The sequence below is a fragment of the Magnolia sinica genome, chromosome 1 (assembly GCF_029962835.1).
Source record: "Magnolia sinica isolate HGM2019 chromosome 1, MsV1, whole genome shotgun sequence".
In the NCBI taxonomy this organism is placed as follows: domain Eukaryota; kingdom Viridiplantae; phylum Streptophyta; class Magnoliopsida; order Magnoliales; family Magnoliaceae; genus Magnolia; species Magnolia sinica.
The window spans coordinates 12,904,250-12,922,333 of record NC_080573.1 but is presented as its reverse complement, the minus strand read 5'-3'; the positions used below and the strand labels follow the sequence as shown (position 1 = coordinate 12,922,333).

Below are 18,084 nucleotides of genomic sequence, written 5' to 3'. Positions count from 1 at the left end.
ACCTCATATACCATTTACCCCCATTCACCTCCATTTACTTAATCCAAACATCTCTTAATATCTCTAATGTTATGGTTGCAATGTGGTGTACTAACTTACCATGCTCCATTCTAATAAGAAGACCCAAGTTACATCCTTTAATCAAATAGATCTAATATGAGACATTTAACACTATAAACCTTGCTATGGATTGACATTGCACCAAACCACAAGTGAAACATAATCTGCAATCACTTGTCCTGGACTATTAGTTGGGGAACCGTGGAAACACACAGAGATGAATCAAGCAAAGTATTTCAATCGCACAATCAAGTCCAGTCACAAACACTTTGAATTTAACGTGGAAAAACCCTTGAGGGAAAAAACCACGGCACAAAGCAACAATAATACACTATGAAAGCATAAAATTATAAGAGCGAGATCACCTTATTCAAACAAGCCTCGGATCTCCCAAAGTTATGCCCTTAAAACCTTTATGAATGAATTTAGAAAACTTAGAACAACTCTTTATATCCCCAAATTCCGATTACACCCATATATATAACCTATACAAGAATCACAATTGAAATTGAAAACAAATCCCACACTTATGTAATTTTGCGTTTGCACTCGATGGTACCTTCGATGGCAGTTCAATGCTGGGGGAGGGGGATTTGAATCGTAAGTTACTTTAAATAACTATTTATGTGATAAATAGCTTATCTCTATTTCTACGTAATTAACAGATAAGTATATTTGGTAAACAACATACTTATTATCTATATATAAAAAAAAACACATTTGATTTCCAACACCATAAGTAATTATCCCGCATGTTTGTTTGGTCCCCTTCACATCTACCGTCCATCATGCAGGGCCAACTCTTGATGTGGATTGTTTATTGTGTGGATCTCATTTTTGATGTGGGTCGTCCATCATGTGAGACCCACCTTCATAATTAGGGATTGCCCTTTAATGTGTACCGTTCATTAAGTAGGGCCCACCTTTGATGTTAGTCATCCATCATGTGGGGCCTATCTTCAATATCCACTGCCATCATGTGGAACCCACATTTGATGTGGACTGTCCCTCATGTGAGCCTACCTCCGATGTGGGCCATCCATCATGCAAGGCTCGCCTTGGATACGGGCCACTCATCATTAAGCTGACCATTGATGTGGACCGTCCATCATGTGGGGTCCAACTTGATGTGGATCATCCATCATATGTGGCCTACCATTATTAATTGCCCATCATGTGGGCCCCACCTTCAATGTGGGTTGCCCATCATGCAGGGCTTGCCTTGGATGTGGGCTATTCATCATTGGGGGCCAACCTTTGATGTGGATTGTTCATCATGTGGGGCCACTTAGATATGGCCCATCATCATGTGGGGCCTAACTTCAATGTCTATTGCCCATCATGTGGAGCTTATCTTTGATATGGACCATCTATCGTGTAGGCCCCACCTTTGAAGTGGGTCGTTTATTATACCATCCTGATTTGGATGTGGGTTGTTTGTCATTATGGGCCGACCTTTGATGAGGACCATCCATTATATAGGTCCACATTAATATAGGGCCATCCATCATGTGGGGCCTACCTTTGATGTGGAACATCCATCATGTGAGCCCCACTTTTGATCTGAATAGTTTATCATGTGGGGGCTTCTTTGATATAGGGAGCAAGAGACTCACTTGACATGCAGAGAGAGAGAGAGAGAGAGAGAGAGACAGAGAGAGAGAGGGGTACAGAAGTACTAAGTCAAAAAGCAAAATAAATATTACTGAGATAATTACCGCACAGTAGATGAGTTACTTTTACAATAATGCAAACCAAATTTACTAAAGTGAAAAAAAGTGACTTAAGGCCCATTTGAATACCACCAAATAAATTATTTTCATTACTTACAACGCTAGTTAAGTAACTTATTTATGATAAGTAAGCTTTGTTTACGATTAGTTATAAGTAAATTTTTGTCCATAAAAGTATTTAATCACTTAAACAAAAAAAAAAAAAAACAAAAAAACTTTTCTACTTATTGTAAGTTGATGAAGAGATTGAGCATTTGGATCATAAGTTGCTTAAGATAAATTACTTATACTACAAGTAACTTATCTTATTTTTTGCTTATTAAGAAAATAAGTATATTTGGTTAAAAGACATAAGCTTCTCCTTTCTTTTGTCTCTCCCATGCCGCTTTTATAGCAACTTATAAAGAGTAGGAAAGCTACAAAAATTAGCTATAGTGATTAAATACTTTTAAGTAAAAAAGTCACTTATAACTAATCATAAACTAAGCCTACTTATCTGAGATAAGTTACTTAACTACTTTGTAAGTAGAAAAAGTATCTTTTTTTGTATTATCCAAACGGCCCTTAATGATCTTAATACAGGTTAAAGAGTAACTTATCTGGTGGTATCCAAACTGGCCCTTATTGATTGGATCAACCCATTGGCTTGGGCCACTCAGCCCATGGAGTTAGCACGGCAATCCAAGCCCAAGCCTTAAAAAGTTGGCTGGGCCCAGCCTAACCCAACTCAACCTGAAAATTGATAAAATTCTCATTTCCCACTTGAATGTTCAAAATCCATCAATTGATCAAGTGGGCCATACATGCAAAAAGAATAAACATTTTAGAAGAATTAAACTAACGGTCCACATTCCACAACATTGATGTATTGTATGAAGATGGGTCAGGTCGGACTCGGCGGAGAGGGTTAGGCTAAAATTATCTGACGATGAACGTGGGCCCCAAGCCGAGCCGACGGTCCAAGCTAGTAGATAAGACACCAGCCCAAAACCGGGTACGGCGGGCTACCCGGATCTGTTGTCAACGGGTCTTGCTCGCAGCTCGCGTCCATATATGTACCCATAGATCCGTCGGGTCCATTCCCAGCTCCCACCGGGTCCGACAATCATCATCCTTTCTTCCATCTGACGTGTGAAATGCGTGGCTGATCAGTTCTCTCGATTCCTTTATCCGCAGATACGCGAAGAAGACAATCGATTCGATTCGATCTCTTCCTTCGTCTCTGAAGACTCTCTTCAAATCCAAACGAAAAGCTACAAAAAACCCTCGTCTCTGGTCGTGGGGCAATCCACAAGCACGACCGGTAAATCTCAAAACCCTACATTTATCTCCTTTCAGATGCGCTTCGATTTTCTTTTCTCTTTTCAATCTTTTTCGATTTCTCTTCGTTTGAATCTTTCTGTATTAGGGTTTGGATCTGTTCCGTTCTGTCAAAACTTCCTGAAAATTTCAGAGTTTCACTGCCCATTTGTTAACATTTGAATCTGCTTGCCTTCTCCCGATTTTCGGATTTTTACTGGGCGCGTGTAGAGGGGTCCAATCATTGTTCTGGACCGTCCATGCGGTGGCCAGGCGCCACCGGACGGTTCATTTGTTAGCAAAGTGGGTGGTTGAAGATGAAAGTATCTTCTTTGGATTTTGTCATCCGTTTTGTAGGCTATCCTAGGTGGTGGTCTCTGGATTGACGGTCCAGATTGATGTTGGATCTTCTACTTGTTCTGTAGAGTACATGTTTATTGCTTACTAAGTATTGCAATTTTGGGAATGCTTTTCTGGATTTTTTTTCTTTATTATCTTTTTCCCTGATGGTTTAATCTATTTAAATTGTGTGAGTAGTTGTTGGATTTCTGGAGAACGTATTCTGTGGAGGACTGATCACCTTAGCATGATGGTCTATCATCCTGCCAACATGTCTCTCGTGTAGGAAATCTGACCCGTCCGAATAGTTATGCCCCACCATAAAAACCACCAGTCTCAAAAATCAGGCCGATCCACTCATTTGGTGGGGGGCAGATTTATGTTGAGTCAAACATCAGCCGCCCATTGTTTTCTCTATAGGGTGGACCAACCTTATTTTTTTCATCAGGTGAACTTGTTGGTCTGCCCTAGTATTTGTGTTGAGTCAGACTTTGTAATGTAGGGGCATTTTCACACTGGGCTCGAGTTGGGTTGCCAGTGGGATGCAAGGGCACACTCGGGGTGGGCGGCCCGTGTGAGGCGGGTGGCTCGTACAAGGCGGGCCCCACCCGTGTGAGGCAGGTGGCTCGTGTCGTGTGAGGTGGAACCCATGTGATGTGGGGCCCACGAGGGGGGGTTCGGCCGAGGTCTTTACCCAATGCGATGTGAGGCCTGGGCTATGAGATAAAGGGATTGATTCGCCATGCTTTAACAGTTCGAGCTTTTAGAGCAAGTGGTTAATTGTCTTGCATCATTTTGGCTGATTATTGATTTTGATGGCATGGTTTACCCAATGGGTGGACTAGCCGCCTTGTTGGTGGGCTCCACCAGATTTCAAAAGTAAAGGTTTAGTAATGCAAGAACATATGATGGGCAAATTCCTCATTTTATAGGCACAGGGGGCATCCATTAACTAGGCACATCGCCCTATGCTTTAGATGGTCAATGGTAAGAGCCTTGTCTAAACAAACTAGCCATAGAATTGCCTCTGGGAGGACCTTGATACTTCCAGGTTCTTGCCATAAAAACAGCTTGGCGGACCTCACTCCCATTGCATAGAAAGGAATTAAAAAAGCTCACTCTAAGCTTTCCACACTAGTCCTTGCTATCTCCACCCGTCAATCTAATCCGGGACTTGAAACAACTTAGAGGTGGCGGCCAAGCAAGCAAGCGAAGTCAAAAGGTTTCTTCTTCCATTAGATTGTGATGAAAACATGGTGCCCTAACCACCTTGCACCAAGAATATCGAAGCTCTGTGCCACCATTGCCCCTTCTTTGGGAAGCAATGAAGTAAAGATTGGGGAATTCCCAATAGAGAGGCCTGGAGCCACATCATACATCTTATAATGGCCCGTTTGGGAGCTTGTAATCCAAATCACAACTACACAACAGTCAAGGTGATTCCGAATCTTCAGTTGTGTTTGACAGGAATGCACTGGATTCCAAACCTTTCATTTGGGAGTGTGTATTTGGAATGAATTGGAATTCTTAAGTATATTCATTGGACCTGAAGTCGATTAACTAAATCAGCTAAAATTTCCCAAACTAGTATACATACGTGATATAATATTTGATAGAATGATTGTAATAAATGCATTGAAATATGTACTTTGGCCAAAAATGAGGAAATTCCGAGCCTTGGGTGGGCCATGAATGTAAGGATCACAAACAAGTGACTCACCAACATTTTTTAACCATCTATTTAGATGGCTAACGTTTGGATAGTTCGGATCATTCTATTGATGTGATTTTTGAATTGCAATCGATCATCGAACTGTTTTGAGGTATCATCAGTGTGCCATGTGTACAATGGATTAGTAGCCTAATGACACCTTTGTTACATGTGTGACTCTCTTGCCTTTAAAAGGGAGAAAAAAAGGGTATTTCACTCGAATTACACCCAATCACATAAAAATGGTGAGATTTTAAAAATTATAAAAACTGTGTATACTTCCAATTCCATTCACCTTCGAATACTTTGCCAAACACAAAAAACATCATGTTGGGTTTGAAATGACCCTTAAGGGCTCTTTTGGGAGCTTGTATTTGGAATGAATTGGAATCCAAATAACAATTACCATGGAAATGATGTGAATGGAATCCACAACTGTGTTTGGTAGCTTGTAATTATAATGCATTGGAATCCAAAAACCATGTTTGGATGTTTGTAATTGGAATGCATTGGAATTCTTTAGAATATTCACAAGAACCTGAATTTGATCAACTTTATCAACTTTAATATCCCAAATTAGTGTACGTATGTGATATTTGACAAAATGATTGTAATAAGCCCATTGAATTATATACTTTGGCAAAAAATGTGGAAAATCCGAGCCTCATGGGCCACAAACGTAAGGATCACAAACGAGCAACTCACCAAAGTTTTTAACTGTTCACTTAGATGGCCAACGTTTGGATAGTTCGGACATTCTATTAATGTGATTTTAGTGATGTAGCCGAAATTGGATTGTTTCGGGGTATCATCAGTGTGCCATGTGTACGGCATATTAGTAGCCTAGCGACACCTTTGTTACTCGTGCGATTCTCTTGCCTTTGAAAAAGGGTACACAAAAGAAGAGGAAGAAGAAGGCATTTTGCACCAATTACATTGAAATCACAGCAAAACAAAGAGATTTCAAAGCAAACCAAAAAATAACTTTTCATTTACCACCGATTCCATTTACCTCTTATTACACGACGCCAAATGCACCAAAACGGTGCATTTACACCTGAATACAGGGTGCCATATGACACTTAATCTAATTAGGGAGCCATCCACTACTTCAAAGCAGACCTCTTTTGACAAATCTTCTTCCACATTGAGGACTACTTGGTCTACTTTCTACCAAATGCATGGATGGTATTGAGAAAATGCTCTAGTAAACCACCTTCTTCATTGCCAAATGCTTGGATTTAACAACTTCATAGACACAGGCCTCCATGGCCACTTCCACAACAGGGCTTTGTTCATAATCACGAGGTTTTCATACCTGCACCCTCGGCTTCCTGTGGCATGCGTCCTTGCCCCTTTTCACTAGGTCAAATTTGCTTGTGTTTCCTTGCCAAGCAAAATCCCTATGCAGAATTGAGGTTGGGTAGTGGAACATAGACATGAAATGGATTGACATATTTGCCAAGGTGGATTTAATGAGGGTGATCTGGCCACCCGGGCTTAAGTATCCACTTTTCCAGGCAAAAAGCTTCCTTTATACTCTTTTCAAGACTTTATCGCAGAGCCTCTTACCCATTTACTGATGCACAAAGGAAGGTCCAGATGCTAAGATGGAAGATGTCCCATTTTGCAGCCAAACATGGCTGTCAAGAAGATGGACCTTTCCTTCATCCAATTAAACTCCCAAGGTCGCCCATTTAATATTCAACTGCTTGCCTGATACTGCTTCAAAATACTGGATGATCTTTCTGAGATTTGACACATTAGTAGGAAAGATGTGTGATGAGTTCTCCATTTTTTTGTCATTTTGAGATGTTCTAATAATTTGTTGTAGCTTATAAATCTCTTCCTATGCAATACCAGTAATAATCTTTCCTTTATAACAAGGAAATATGTAGTTCTTGGCTGAGCAAAGTGGTGCTTTAACTCGGTCAGCAGCCATACCATGGGGCCCACCTCTTTTTGATCCAGATCGTCCCTCTAGTGGACCTCTATGTCATGGATGGCTCATGCTCTGAAAATCTTTCATACGGTTAGTGGATATTTTTTCTGATTTTCCAGCCCACCAATCAAAGACAAAGGTCATCTGATGGAGATGTTTAAGACATGGCCCAACCGTGATGGGCTGACTCAATGAACAGTCTGGATCACAGAAGGGTAGGTCTCACGGGTATTATTGCTGTGCCCTAGGAAAATTCCATTTGTTCAAGCAGGCATCATACAACCCTCTTGATATTACATCAACGGGTCAAGCATCATATGTGAGCTCGGGCCTGGACTCCTGGATCTGTTTGGTTGGGTCGGGTCGGGTTATAAGTTTTAGTGAAATTATTATAATTCATGCTCAGTCAAGCACATGGGTCGATCAAGTTGGGTCAGTCTGGGCTGGGTTCCTGCTGTGATGGTAATAATTTATGTATGTAATACAAGTGATATACACGTAAAAGTTGCTTTGAAGTGCTGACTTGGCTTGACAAACTTTAATTGGGCCAGACTTGACCCGAAGAAACTTTGCCCATTTCAGGATTGGGTTGGGCTCGGGCTGAACCTGGTTCAGCCCAGGCCTGGCCTGTTGATTGGTTGTCATATGTAGGCAGTTGGTTCTACTCAGTTTATCAGCCTATGTGATGTCTCAACAGGTGAGCTACCAATATTTAGTACTTGCTGGAGTAAGGTTAGCAGGCACAGTTTGGGAAATCATTTGATACAACTCAGTATCGTCCAACTTGTATTGGTTTAAGTCCGAAACTAGACGAGTTTCCACACAGATGTGGGACTGAAATGACCTGGCTTCAGTACCCAGGCAAGCCGCATTCTGAAAATGTTACTTTAAATCCATGTTAGCATGGTTCCTACAACTCTCTCACTCACTCTCTCTCTCTCTCTCTCTCTCTCTATTGATCACTCTTCATTATATTTCCTTGTTAGCATGTTCCCAACCAAGTTGTACCTGTTCCAGTGATCTTTCTAAAATGTAATATGCATAGCTTAATGTATTTTAGGAGAAAATGTTGTAGCCTAACACACAGTACATCACTTTTTTTTTTTTGAAAGACAGTGTTCTTTTTTAACAAAGCATGTGCTCTTTGTTAAGCTCTTTTGCTGACATTTTTTTTTCTTCCTTTTTTTACTTTTATTTTTGTCAAACTGATGAATTTCCTTTTGTACAGTATTTAAGATTTCAACAAATGATTGAACATGTGCAGGAGAGAGCGCGATGGAGGTTGTGTGAAATCAGGTGCATTTTGTTCAATTAAAACTGCTGCAACAGTTGCAATGGCTAAAAAAACACCTCAGAGGACGTTGTCTGTATATCTTTACATCCCAAATATCATTGGTAGGCTTTTGTTAATGTTCCATGGCATATACTTATTAATAGTAATTTTCAGATTAGGCTTTGCATTTTTTCATTCTAGCAATATGATAATCTTGGAACCTTTTAATGTGTTCTTCGTAATTACATTTGATTTATGTTATGAATATTATCGGCTTGTATGGTATGCAGGATACATTAGAATTATCATGAATTGTGTAGCATTTGCTTGCTGCTTTTCTGACAAAAAGCTCTTCGCCATTCTTTACTTTATCAGGTGATTATATAGATCCCTTAAAATTTTAATTCAGAATCTTGTCTCTTTTATTGAATGTGAAATCATCGGGGAAAAAATGAAATATTGATAGAATCTATTTTTCAGCTTTGTTTGTGATGGATTAGATGGCTGGTTTGCCCGCAAGTTCAATCAAGGTACAGTTGGTTTCTCTTAACAAACAATAGCAGGATTGACTAATAGCTCCTTCTTTCTTATATTTTGCATTGAATAGCTCAATTCATATTCAGTATTTGATTTCAGTTTATAGTTTCAAAAATCAAATGTAAGTGCAAAATTAAGTTAATTGAGCTAGTATTTTTATTTTTCATGCATTAAGTGAAACTCATGTCCCATGGTTTGTTGCCCTGCTGTTTCTAGTGTGTGTCACTGAAATGATACATGGAGACATTGCCCTGCCATATTAGACACTTTTTCCAGTATCAACTTCTCCTTTTACTACATTGTGTAAAACTTTATGATTGGTGGAAACAAAAGAGAGGAGAAAGAAGAGAAAAGGTGGGAGTAGAGGAAGAGGGCTGCACAATAGGTTGACACCTTCACACCCTTCTCATATTATTATTAGGGCTTTCATTATTAAAAATTTAAAAGGAAAATCTCAAAACTGCTCCACTTTACTTGAAACGTTATATAAACTAAGTCCATGGGCCTAAACTTGTATCTCAACACATATTTTAGTCCAATAATTACAAGAGGCCACACATGAGACCAAGCTGGTCTACCCGATTGATCACAACAGTCCATTAGCATTCCCCCTTAAGCTGGAGCATAGATATTTACAAGTAGGGAAAGATATTGTACGTCTAGTGTGGAAATAAGTTTTTAAAATCGAGACTCCCCAAGAGCTTTGGTAAACAAATATGCAATCTAATCATCTAACCATAAGTAGAAATATCCTTATGAGAAACCTTATCACAAATGAAGTTGATACGGCCGTACTTGGATGATTAAGATAACTAGTCCAAACTTGAGGATGGCCTGTCCCTCATTGCAATCAAGCAAACGATTGTTAAAGAAAATTTCTCTTCTTTTCACTAATGGCTGAGAATTACATTAATAATTGTGGCATTCCACAAAATTCAAATTCAAATTCCCACAAAATTCAAATTCATATTCAAACTCAATGCTAATTCACTCTCTTGCAATCAAGGCCAATTACTCCCTTGATTGTTGGACTATTATTTTAAATTCAAAATTCAAATTAAAACTCAAAGATAACAATGGATCTTAAGTGGAGTTACTAGGCCCACTCTAGTGACCCAAATGGTTTGGTCCACTAGTAAACCCATGTTCCTAACATTCCTCACCCCTTCAGCAACAACCTCGTCCATAAGGTTGGCATTAGAAAATTAATGCAGGGGCATTTTTACACAGGGCTCGAGTGGGGTGGCCTGTGGGATGCGGGGGCACACTTGGGGTGGGCGGGCCATGTGATGTGGGGCCCACAGAGGGGGTTTGGCCGATGACCTAACCCATGGGATGTGGGTCCTAGGCTATGAGATAAAGGGATTGATTCGCCATGCTCTATCAATTCGAGCTTTTAAAGCAAGTGGTTAGTTGTCCTACATAGTGTTCGAGTTGTCGGCATTGTTACAAGTTTCGCTGGTCGGAGATAAAGATATAATATCGTTATCGCCGATAATATCGTCGATAACCGGAAATGCAAGGAAAAAGGGGGAAACATGGAGAAAATGGTAGAATTTTTTAGTGAAACTTTAGGACATGCCTAAATACACATATTTACATATTCAGGAATGAAAAAATTGCAAAAAGAATGCATTAAATTAGAAGTTTCCATTTAATGTGGGTCAAAAGACATACGTTGTCGTAAGAAATCAGTCAAATAGTAACCAAAATGAGTTTATATAATACAAATGCAAACTTACAACAATTAAGACATGCAAAAGTAAATGAATTAAAAAAATACACATTTCTGGCCATGTTTCATAGAGTGATGAGGTGCTCGTAATCATTGTCCGTATCCCGTGGTAGTTGAGAGTAGTACTGTTGCCCAACATGTTGGTAGTACTAATCCCAGGTCATCCTCTGCTCTTACCAATTGAGGAACTCTCTTATGTACCTTTGATAGTCATCCTCTCCAAACTATACAAGTACGCCTAGAAAATAGCGGGGACAGTGACATCCACCATTCAAAACTTCTTTGGGGCCACAGTAGTTTCGATGAAGCTGATATTTTTGTTTTCACTTCATCTATCTCTATGTTAACTTATGAATAGGATGAATCTCAAAAATACATCACTGTGGGCCTTATAAATGTTTCAACGGTGGGTGTGACGGCTCCCACAGTTTTCTGTGGTGGGTCCACTTGAAATTTAGATCTATCTCATTCTCTTTGTAATGCCATAAAACGATCTCTAAAAATGGTTGGACGGTATGGATACAACACATGCATCATGGTGGGGTCCATAGAGCTTGGTGACGCCACTTTAGTAGTGATTTGGCTACTGACCTTGTTAGTATCCAATCCGCGCTGGTTTCGATGGCAGGGCGTTCAATCCTCCACTGCTTTTTACAGTGTGGTCCACTTGATTTTTGGATCTGTCTTATTTCTTGGATCAAGACTTACGACGAACTCACTAAGTGGAAGGACGGTTTGGATATAACTCATACCTCATGACGGGACCCACTAACTTGGTGACGTCACACGGTGGTAATTAAATTACTACCGTTGAAAATTTCTTAGGGACCACAGAAGTTTTAGATCAAGATTATATTTGTTTTTTCAGTCCATCCAGGTGTATACAACCATATCAAGGGGTTGGATGTAAAATAAACAATACAGTGGGCCCTAGGAAGGTTTCAACGGTGGGCATCCTTAGCATCGTTACTTCCTTGAGCTTTGGATACGGCTCACTTGAGCTTTGGATACGGTTCATTTTTAGCAACATGTCCTAAAATGAAATCACAAAACGGATGGACGGGGAGAATTTCTCACAAACATCACAGTGGGCCCCACCTGAGTTTGCAGCACAGGAACGGGAAAGGCTTTCATAGGAAATCTGCGTCCCTAATCTGTGCCCATCCACTGCGGAAACGGATTGGGTACTCCCCCTACCACTAGCCAATGGCTGGTGGTCAGTGCTGTGGGCCCCACCACGAGGTATGTGTTTCATCCATGCCATCCATCTATTTTTATAAATATTTTATGGTATGACAAAAAAAAAAGAGGTATATCCCAATCTCAATTGGACCGCATTATAAGAAACAGTGTTGAATGAACTTTGACCATTAAAAACTTTTTGGGGGCCATAAAGGTTTTGGAACAACCTGATCTTTGTTTTTTCCCTTCATCTAGGTCTGTATGACCTAATTAATAGATTGGATGTCAAATAAACAGTACAGTGGGCCTTAGGAGGATTTATATGATGGATATCCAATCACTATCATTTTCCTGTGGTGTGGTCCACCTAAGACCTTTTTCCCTCTCGATTTTGGGATAAAGCCCTACAATGATATGTAAAAATGGATAAAACATTTCATCACGGTGGGTCCCACAGAGCCCTACCCGGACAGATTACAATCCGGGCGAGGGTAGGACGACAAATCGGATTGCGTACTGAGTTAGTCAGTACCATTAGCGTGCTGAGTAAACACTGTGGGGTCTGTGGTCCCACCGTGATGCATCTGTTTCATCGATGCCATCGGTCCATTTTTCCAAATCATTTTATGATAACAGTCCAAAAATGAGATGGATCAAAATCTCAAGTGGACCACACAATGTTGATTGAACGTCTACGATCTACCATTAAGAACTTCTTGCGAGCTACGAAAGTTTTGGATCAAGCTGATATTTCTTTTTTCCCTTCACCTAGGTATGTAAGACTTAATCAACGTCTTGGATATCAAATAAACATTACAGTGGGCCTAGGAGGTTTTAAATGGTGGACATTTAATCACTACTATTTTCCCGTGGTGTGGTCCACCTGAGTTTTAGATCTACTTCATTTTTTGGATCAAGCTTTAAAATGATATTTAAAAATTAATGGACAACATGGATACAACAGATGCATCATGGTGGGGCCCACGGAGCACCGACCTGCACCGTCAAAGCGTCGAATCGCCCTCCCCCCTCTCGATCCCCAAATTTCTAAATAACTCCGCAAATCCCTCTCCCCATCCAAAATTTTCACAAATTCATCTCCTTCTCACCAATTTCTCCGGATTTTCAACCCGAAAATCCCTCTCTCTCTTCCCACTCCCCCCCCCCCCAAAAAAAAAAAAAAAAAAACCTCTATTTTCCAACAAGATCCAGGCCCGCAAGCCGATTCTTTTTTCGAAGAAGTTGCCAGAGGATTTTTCGATTGAAAAATAGATTTTTTTGGGGTTGAATCTTACTCGAAAGTTGCCAATCTGCACTCAACAGCCGTGAATTCGCGTCTTCAAACAGATACGGACAAAAAACAGGTATTTTTTGTTTTTGCTTTCGACAATTTTATCGCCGACAACATCCTCCTTTTATCGATAAAGGTAGGTTGTTGGCTGCAGTTCCCAATCGTGGTTGGTGGGAACAGTGAAATATCGGCGACATTTTGAAAATATCGACAATCCGATATTATCGGTGAGATTATCGGCGATACCTGGCATCGAAATGAATAAATGGGGTTTTGGTATTGATGAGCCAGCGATACCGATATTATCGGCGACAATTCGATATTTTTGGCAATAATTTAAACACCGGTCCTACGTTAAAGTGGTATCAGTGTAGGAGGTCTCATGTTCGAGACTCCTCACCAGGGGTGATTAATGCAGGTACATTTTCACATCGGTTTCGAGTGGGGTGGCCTGTGGGATGAGGGGGCATACTTGGGGTGGGTGGCCCGTGTGAGGTGAGTCCTGGGATATGAGATAAAGGGATTGATTCACCAGACTATCAATTCGAGCTTTTAGAGCAAGTGGTTAGTTGTCCTGCGTCAAAAATCACTATAACAGACGATCTTGGTTGATTCATGAAGCATATGCCTTTTTCTCTTTGAAAATGACTTAGGTTTCCTCATTTGCCTTTAGCAAAAATAATTGTCGTGTTTTATATCGGTGTCCAATTGCAAACTTTTCATTACAATTATAATACAACTCCTTTTTGTGCCTGGCTTGCATTTTGGGCCAATCCCTCACGAGAGGCCCTCCCCTGAATTGATGGTCGCAGAAGGTGGTGGAGGCGTTCCATCGGAATCGAAGGGTTTGAAATTACAGTGTAACTTTTGTAATTGCTCTTCCTGTATGCAAGCCAAACCCACAGTGGCCAGCGTCATGGTTGGATGGAAAAGCTTAATGCCCACACGAATATCCTCCCTCAAGCCTGTAAGATTAATGCTCTCTAAGGCCATCATTCCACACTATTTGCCAACTTCTTGAACTGAATTTGATACTTGCGAACCGTCCTCGTTTGGTGCAACTCTGACAAAGCCACATTAAAGTCTTTGTAATCTAATGGTCTGAATCACATGAACAGGGCCTTGACAAACATGGCCCATGTTGTTGTGGGATTGATACATTCGTACCATTGGAACCAATGGTTTGCTTTACCTTCTAAGTGAAAAGACACAAGGAGCGTCTTATCCTCTTCTGATGTACCTTGAAATTTGAAGAATTGTTCCACTCATTATACCCATTCCGTTGGGTTTGACCCGAAAAATTTTTGAAAATCAATTCAAGAATATTGCCCTTGAACCTATCCTCGTCGTTTGAAACCTCCGGTTCTTCATGGTCCTTGTGGTTGTGGTGGTTTTGATTAGAGCTGGGCATCGGACCGAGTCGGATCGGGTTCGGTTCAATCCTATCCGATCTGAAATCTCAACGGCCTTACCCGAACTCAATCCGATCCGAGTCCGAGTCCAGGTTACCTGACTCGAATCAATTCGAACTGTACGTGGCCTGATCCGATCCGAGTCCAATTCGGTCAAAAAAACCGAGTCGGATCGGATTGGGCAAGGTTCGGATATCCTCACTGTTATTTTCGGTGTGGTTCATTTGAGCTTTAAATGTGATTTTTTTTTTCAAATGCTCTAAGATGATCACGAAAAATGGATAATCGGTATGGATATGATAAATACATCATTGTGGGAGCCATGTAACTTTGATTTCATTTGAGCTGTTCGTACAACTCGGAGCTCGAGGTGCATTCGTCCTCTTCTTCACGCGACACGTATCTACTACAGCTAGTGTTAGTGGCATGTTTCACTTTCACACGCAACCGGAAGTACAGCTACGAAACGGATTGGCTACTCCCCTGCCACCAGCCTCGTGGTGGTTGTCGGTGCTTTGTGGGCCCCACCATGATGTATGTGTTTCATCCATTCCGTTCATCCATTTTTAAAGATAATTATATTGCTTCGTACCAAAAATTAGAGGGATATAAATCTCAGGTGGACCACACCACAGGAAAACAATAGTAATTGGATATCCACCATTTAAATCCTCTTAAGGCCCAGTGTACTGTTTATTTGACATCCAATCTATTTATTAGGTCATACAGACCCAGATGAAGGGAAAAAACAAAGATCAGATTGATTCTAAACTTTTATGCCCCCAGATGGCTTTTAATGGTCGACCGTCATTGAACATTGTTTCCTGTAATGTGGTCCACTTGAGATTGGGATATAACTAATTTTTAATATCGTACCATAAAATGATCTAATAAAATAGATTTACGGAGTGGATGAAACAAGTACATAATTGTGGGGCCCATAGAGCACTGACCACCAACCATTCGCGGGTGGTAGGGGGAGTAGCCAATCCATTTATGAGCTACAGCTGGTTGGTCTGTTTCACTTTCACACGCAAATGGTTTCAATCTCGTTAAAATATCATTATCATTTTTTAACGGTCGGATCTTACTAATCCTACTCGATTCACACTGATCCAGGCCGTCGATTCGGTTCGGAACGGGTCGGATCGGATCTGATCGGGTCGGATCCACCGGATCGGGTCAGATATGCCTAGCTCTAGTTTTGATTTCAAAAGACCTCATTCTGGATTAGGAGAGTATCCATGGATTCTTTGACATGACGCATGGTAGATTTCATTTCTCCCATATGCTTATGGTCGCTACTTTGTCTTCCATCTTGTGCTTTGGCATACCCAAACCTGGCTTTGATACCAAATGATACAACCTTACTTGGATGATTAAGACAACTAGTCCAAATTTGAGGATGGATCGTCCCTTGTTGTTATCAAGCAAAAGATTGTCAGGGAGGTTTTTTTTTTTTTTTCATTAATGGTTGAGAATTACATAAATAATTGTGGTATTCCACAAAATTCAACTTTAGACTCAAGGCTAATCCACTCTTCTACAATTAAGGCCAACTTATTTGATTGTTGGACTGCTATTTCAAATTCAAAATTAAAATTAAAATTCAAAGATGAAAATAGATCTTAAGTGGAGATACTAGGCCCACTTTGATGACCTGAATGGTTTGGCCCACTAGTTGACCCATGGACCCTAACAGAAGTGGCAGTCGACCTCTATGTGTTTTGTTCTTGCATGAAACACTGGATTGTTGGCTATGTGCATAGTAGTTAGATTATCACCAGTGTTTTTAAATATCAATGATATTATATTATCAATAATATTCCTAATATTATCAGTATTGCCAGGTAAACGATAACAAAATTGCAAAAAAAAAAAAAAAAACGATACCGAAATTGCTAGAAGTGTAAAAATTTCTGAATATCGCTGATATTTTCTATAATATTGGCCATACTTGGTAATATCATCGATACTAGCAATACTTTGAGAAGAATGCCTTATAAAAGTCCCTTAGTATTGGCGATACCATCGATAATGTCCCTGATACTAGGGAAACATCCGTATATAGGTGAAAATTAACAAAAAAAGGCACAATTTTCCATTTAAAAAAAAAAAAAGAATTTTGTTCTTTAGGTGATTTCAATCACTCTTGGTTTTTATCAAATCAAAGTTTGGATTAGGGAGAAACCTCAACGCAAAACGAATACAGGCTATAACTCAAAGGTGAAAAAAAATCCACAGAAACTTAGATTTTTTTTTTCTTTTCAAGATGTTAGTATAGATTGCAATAGAAATCCATGTCTATTAGAGCTGGGCATCGGACCGAGTCGAATCGGATTCGGTCCAACTCGATTCGGTCCGAAACCTACGTGGGTGGACCCGAACTCGATCCGATCCGGGACTGAGTCCGGGAAATCTGACCCGAACTGATCCGATGTATGGTTTGCCTGACCCGAACTGAGTCCAACTCAGTCAGGGAAACCGAGTAGGATCGGGTTGGGTACAATTCGAATCGATTTTTTTAACGGTGAAGATCATTATCCTCGCTGCTATTTTCGGTGTGGTCCATTTGAGCTTTAGATATGACTCAATTTTTTTTTTTTTTTTTTTCAAATCCTCTAAAATGATCACGAAAATGGATAAACGGTATGGATATAATAAATACATCATTGTGGGCCCCATGTAATTGTGATCTAATTTGAGCCGTTCGTACAACTTGGAGCTTGAGGCGCGTCTCCCCTCGTCTTTGCACAACATGTATTACACCTTAGCTGCTACCTATGTTGTCCCGTCGGATTACATAACGACAGGTTGAGCGAGGGCTACTGAAGTAACGTCACCAAGTTCTGTGGGCCCCACTACACTGTATGTGTTGTATCCACACCGTCCATCCATTTTGAGATATCATTTTAGGCCATGAGCCAAAGAATGATGAAGAGTAAAATCTGTAGTGGACCCCACCACAGAAAACAGTGGGGAGAATGATTCCCACCGTTGAAACTATCCTAAGGCCCACCGTAATGTTTATTTGAAATCCAACTTGTTCAAAAGTTGAAAAAGACAGAAATAAGGGAAAACACAAATATCAGGTTGATCTAAAACTTGTGTGGCCTTTAGAAGTTTTTAATGGTGGGCGTCACTGTCCCCACTGCTTTCTGTGCTGGGGTCCACTGGAGCTTTGGATTTAATTAATTCTTTGGATATTGCCCTGAAATGATCTCTCCAAATGGATGGAAGGTGTGGATACAAAACATACTTCATAGTGGGGCCCACGGAACTTAGTTACGTCACTCTAATAGAGACTCTCGCAGCCTACCATGTTGACGTGCATAACATGTAATGCAACTGTTGCCTGTTGACGTGCCGTGCACGTAACACAGTGGCGACTGGTGAGTAAACTCTGTTGGGGCCCACCGTGAATGCATGTGGTTTATCCACGCCGTCCATTCGTTTTTTCATATCATTTTAGTCGTTGAAACCAAAATTGATGCATATCCAAAGCTCAAGTGGACCACACCATAGGAAAAACCGAAAAAGTAAAAGTATTGATTTTCATTCTGGATCGGG

General features: G+C 40.4%; 1 protein-coding gene across 2 annotated transcripts in view; it reads left to right on the top strand.

Annotated features, from left to right (window-relative positions):
* The first annotated feature begins 2,895 nt into the window (after positions 1-2,895).
* Positions 2,896-18,084, top strand: part of LOC131240252 (CDP-diacylglycerol--inositol 3-phosphatidyltransferase 1-like) — a 36,596-nt gene continuing 21,407 nt past the window's right edge. Inside the window, exons 1-4 of one of the 2 annotated variants that reach the window (XM_058238384.1) lie at positions 2,896-3,096; positions 8,349-8,479; positions 8,648-8,732; positions 8,838-8,887. In XM_058238384.1, the coding sequence (XP_058094367.1) occupies positions 8,419-8,479; positions 8,648-8,732; positions 8,838-8,887 (196 nt within the window). In that variant the 5' untranslated portion in view covers positions 2,896-3,096; positions 8,349-8,418. Of the gene's footprint in view, positions 3,097-8,312; positions 8,480-8,647; positions 8,733-8,837; positions 8,888-18,084 lie in introns of those variants that run through there. The other variant, XM_058238379.1, reaches the window with a different exon arrangement.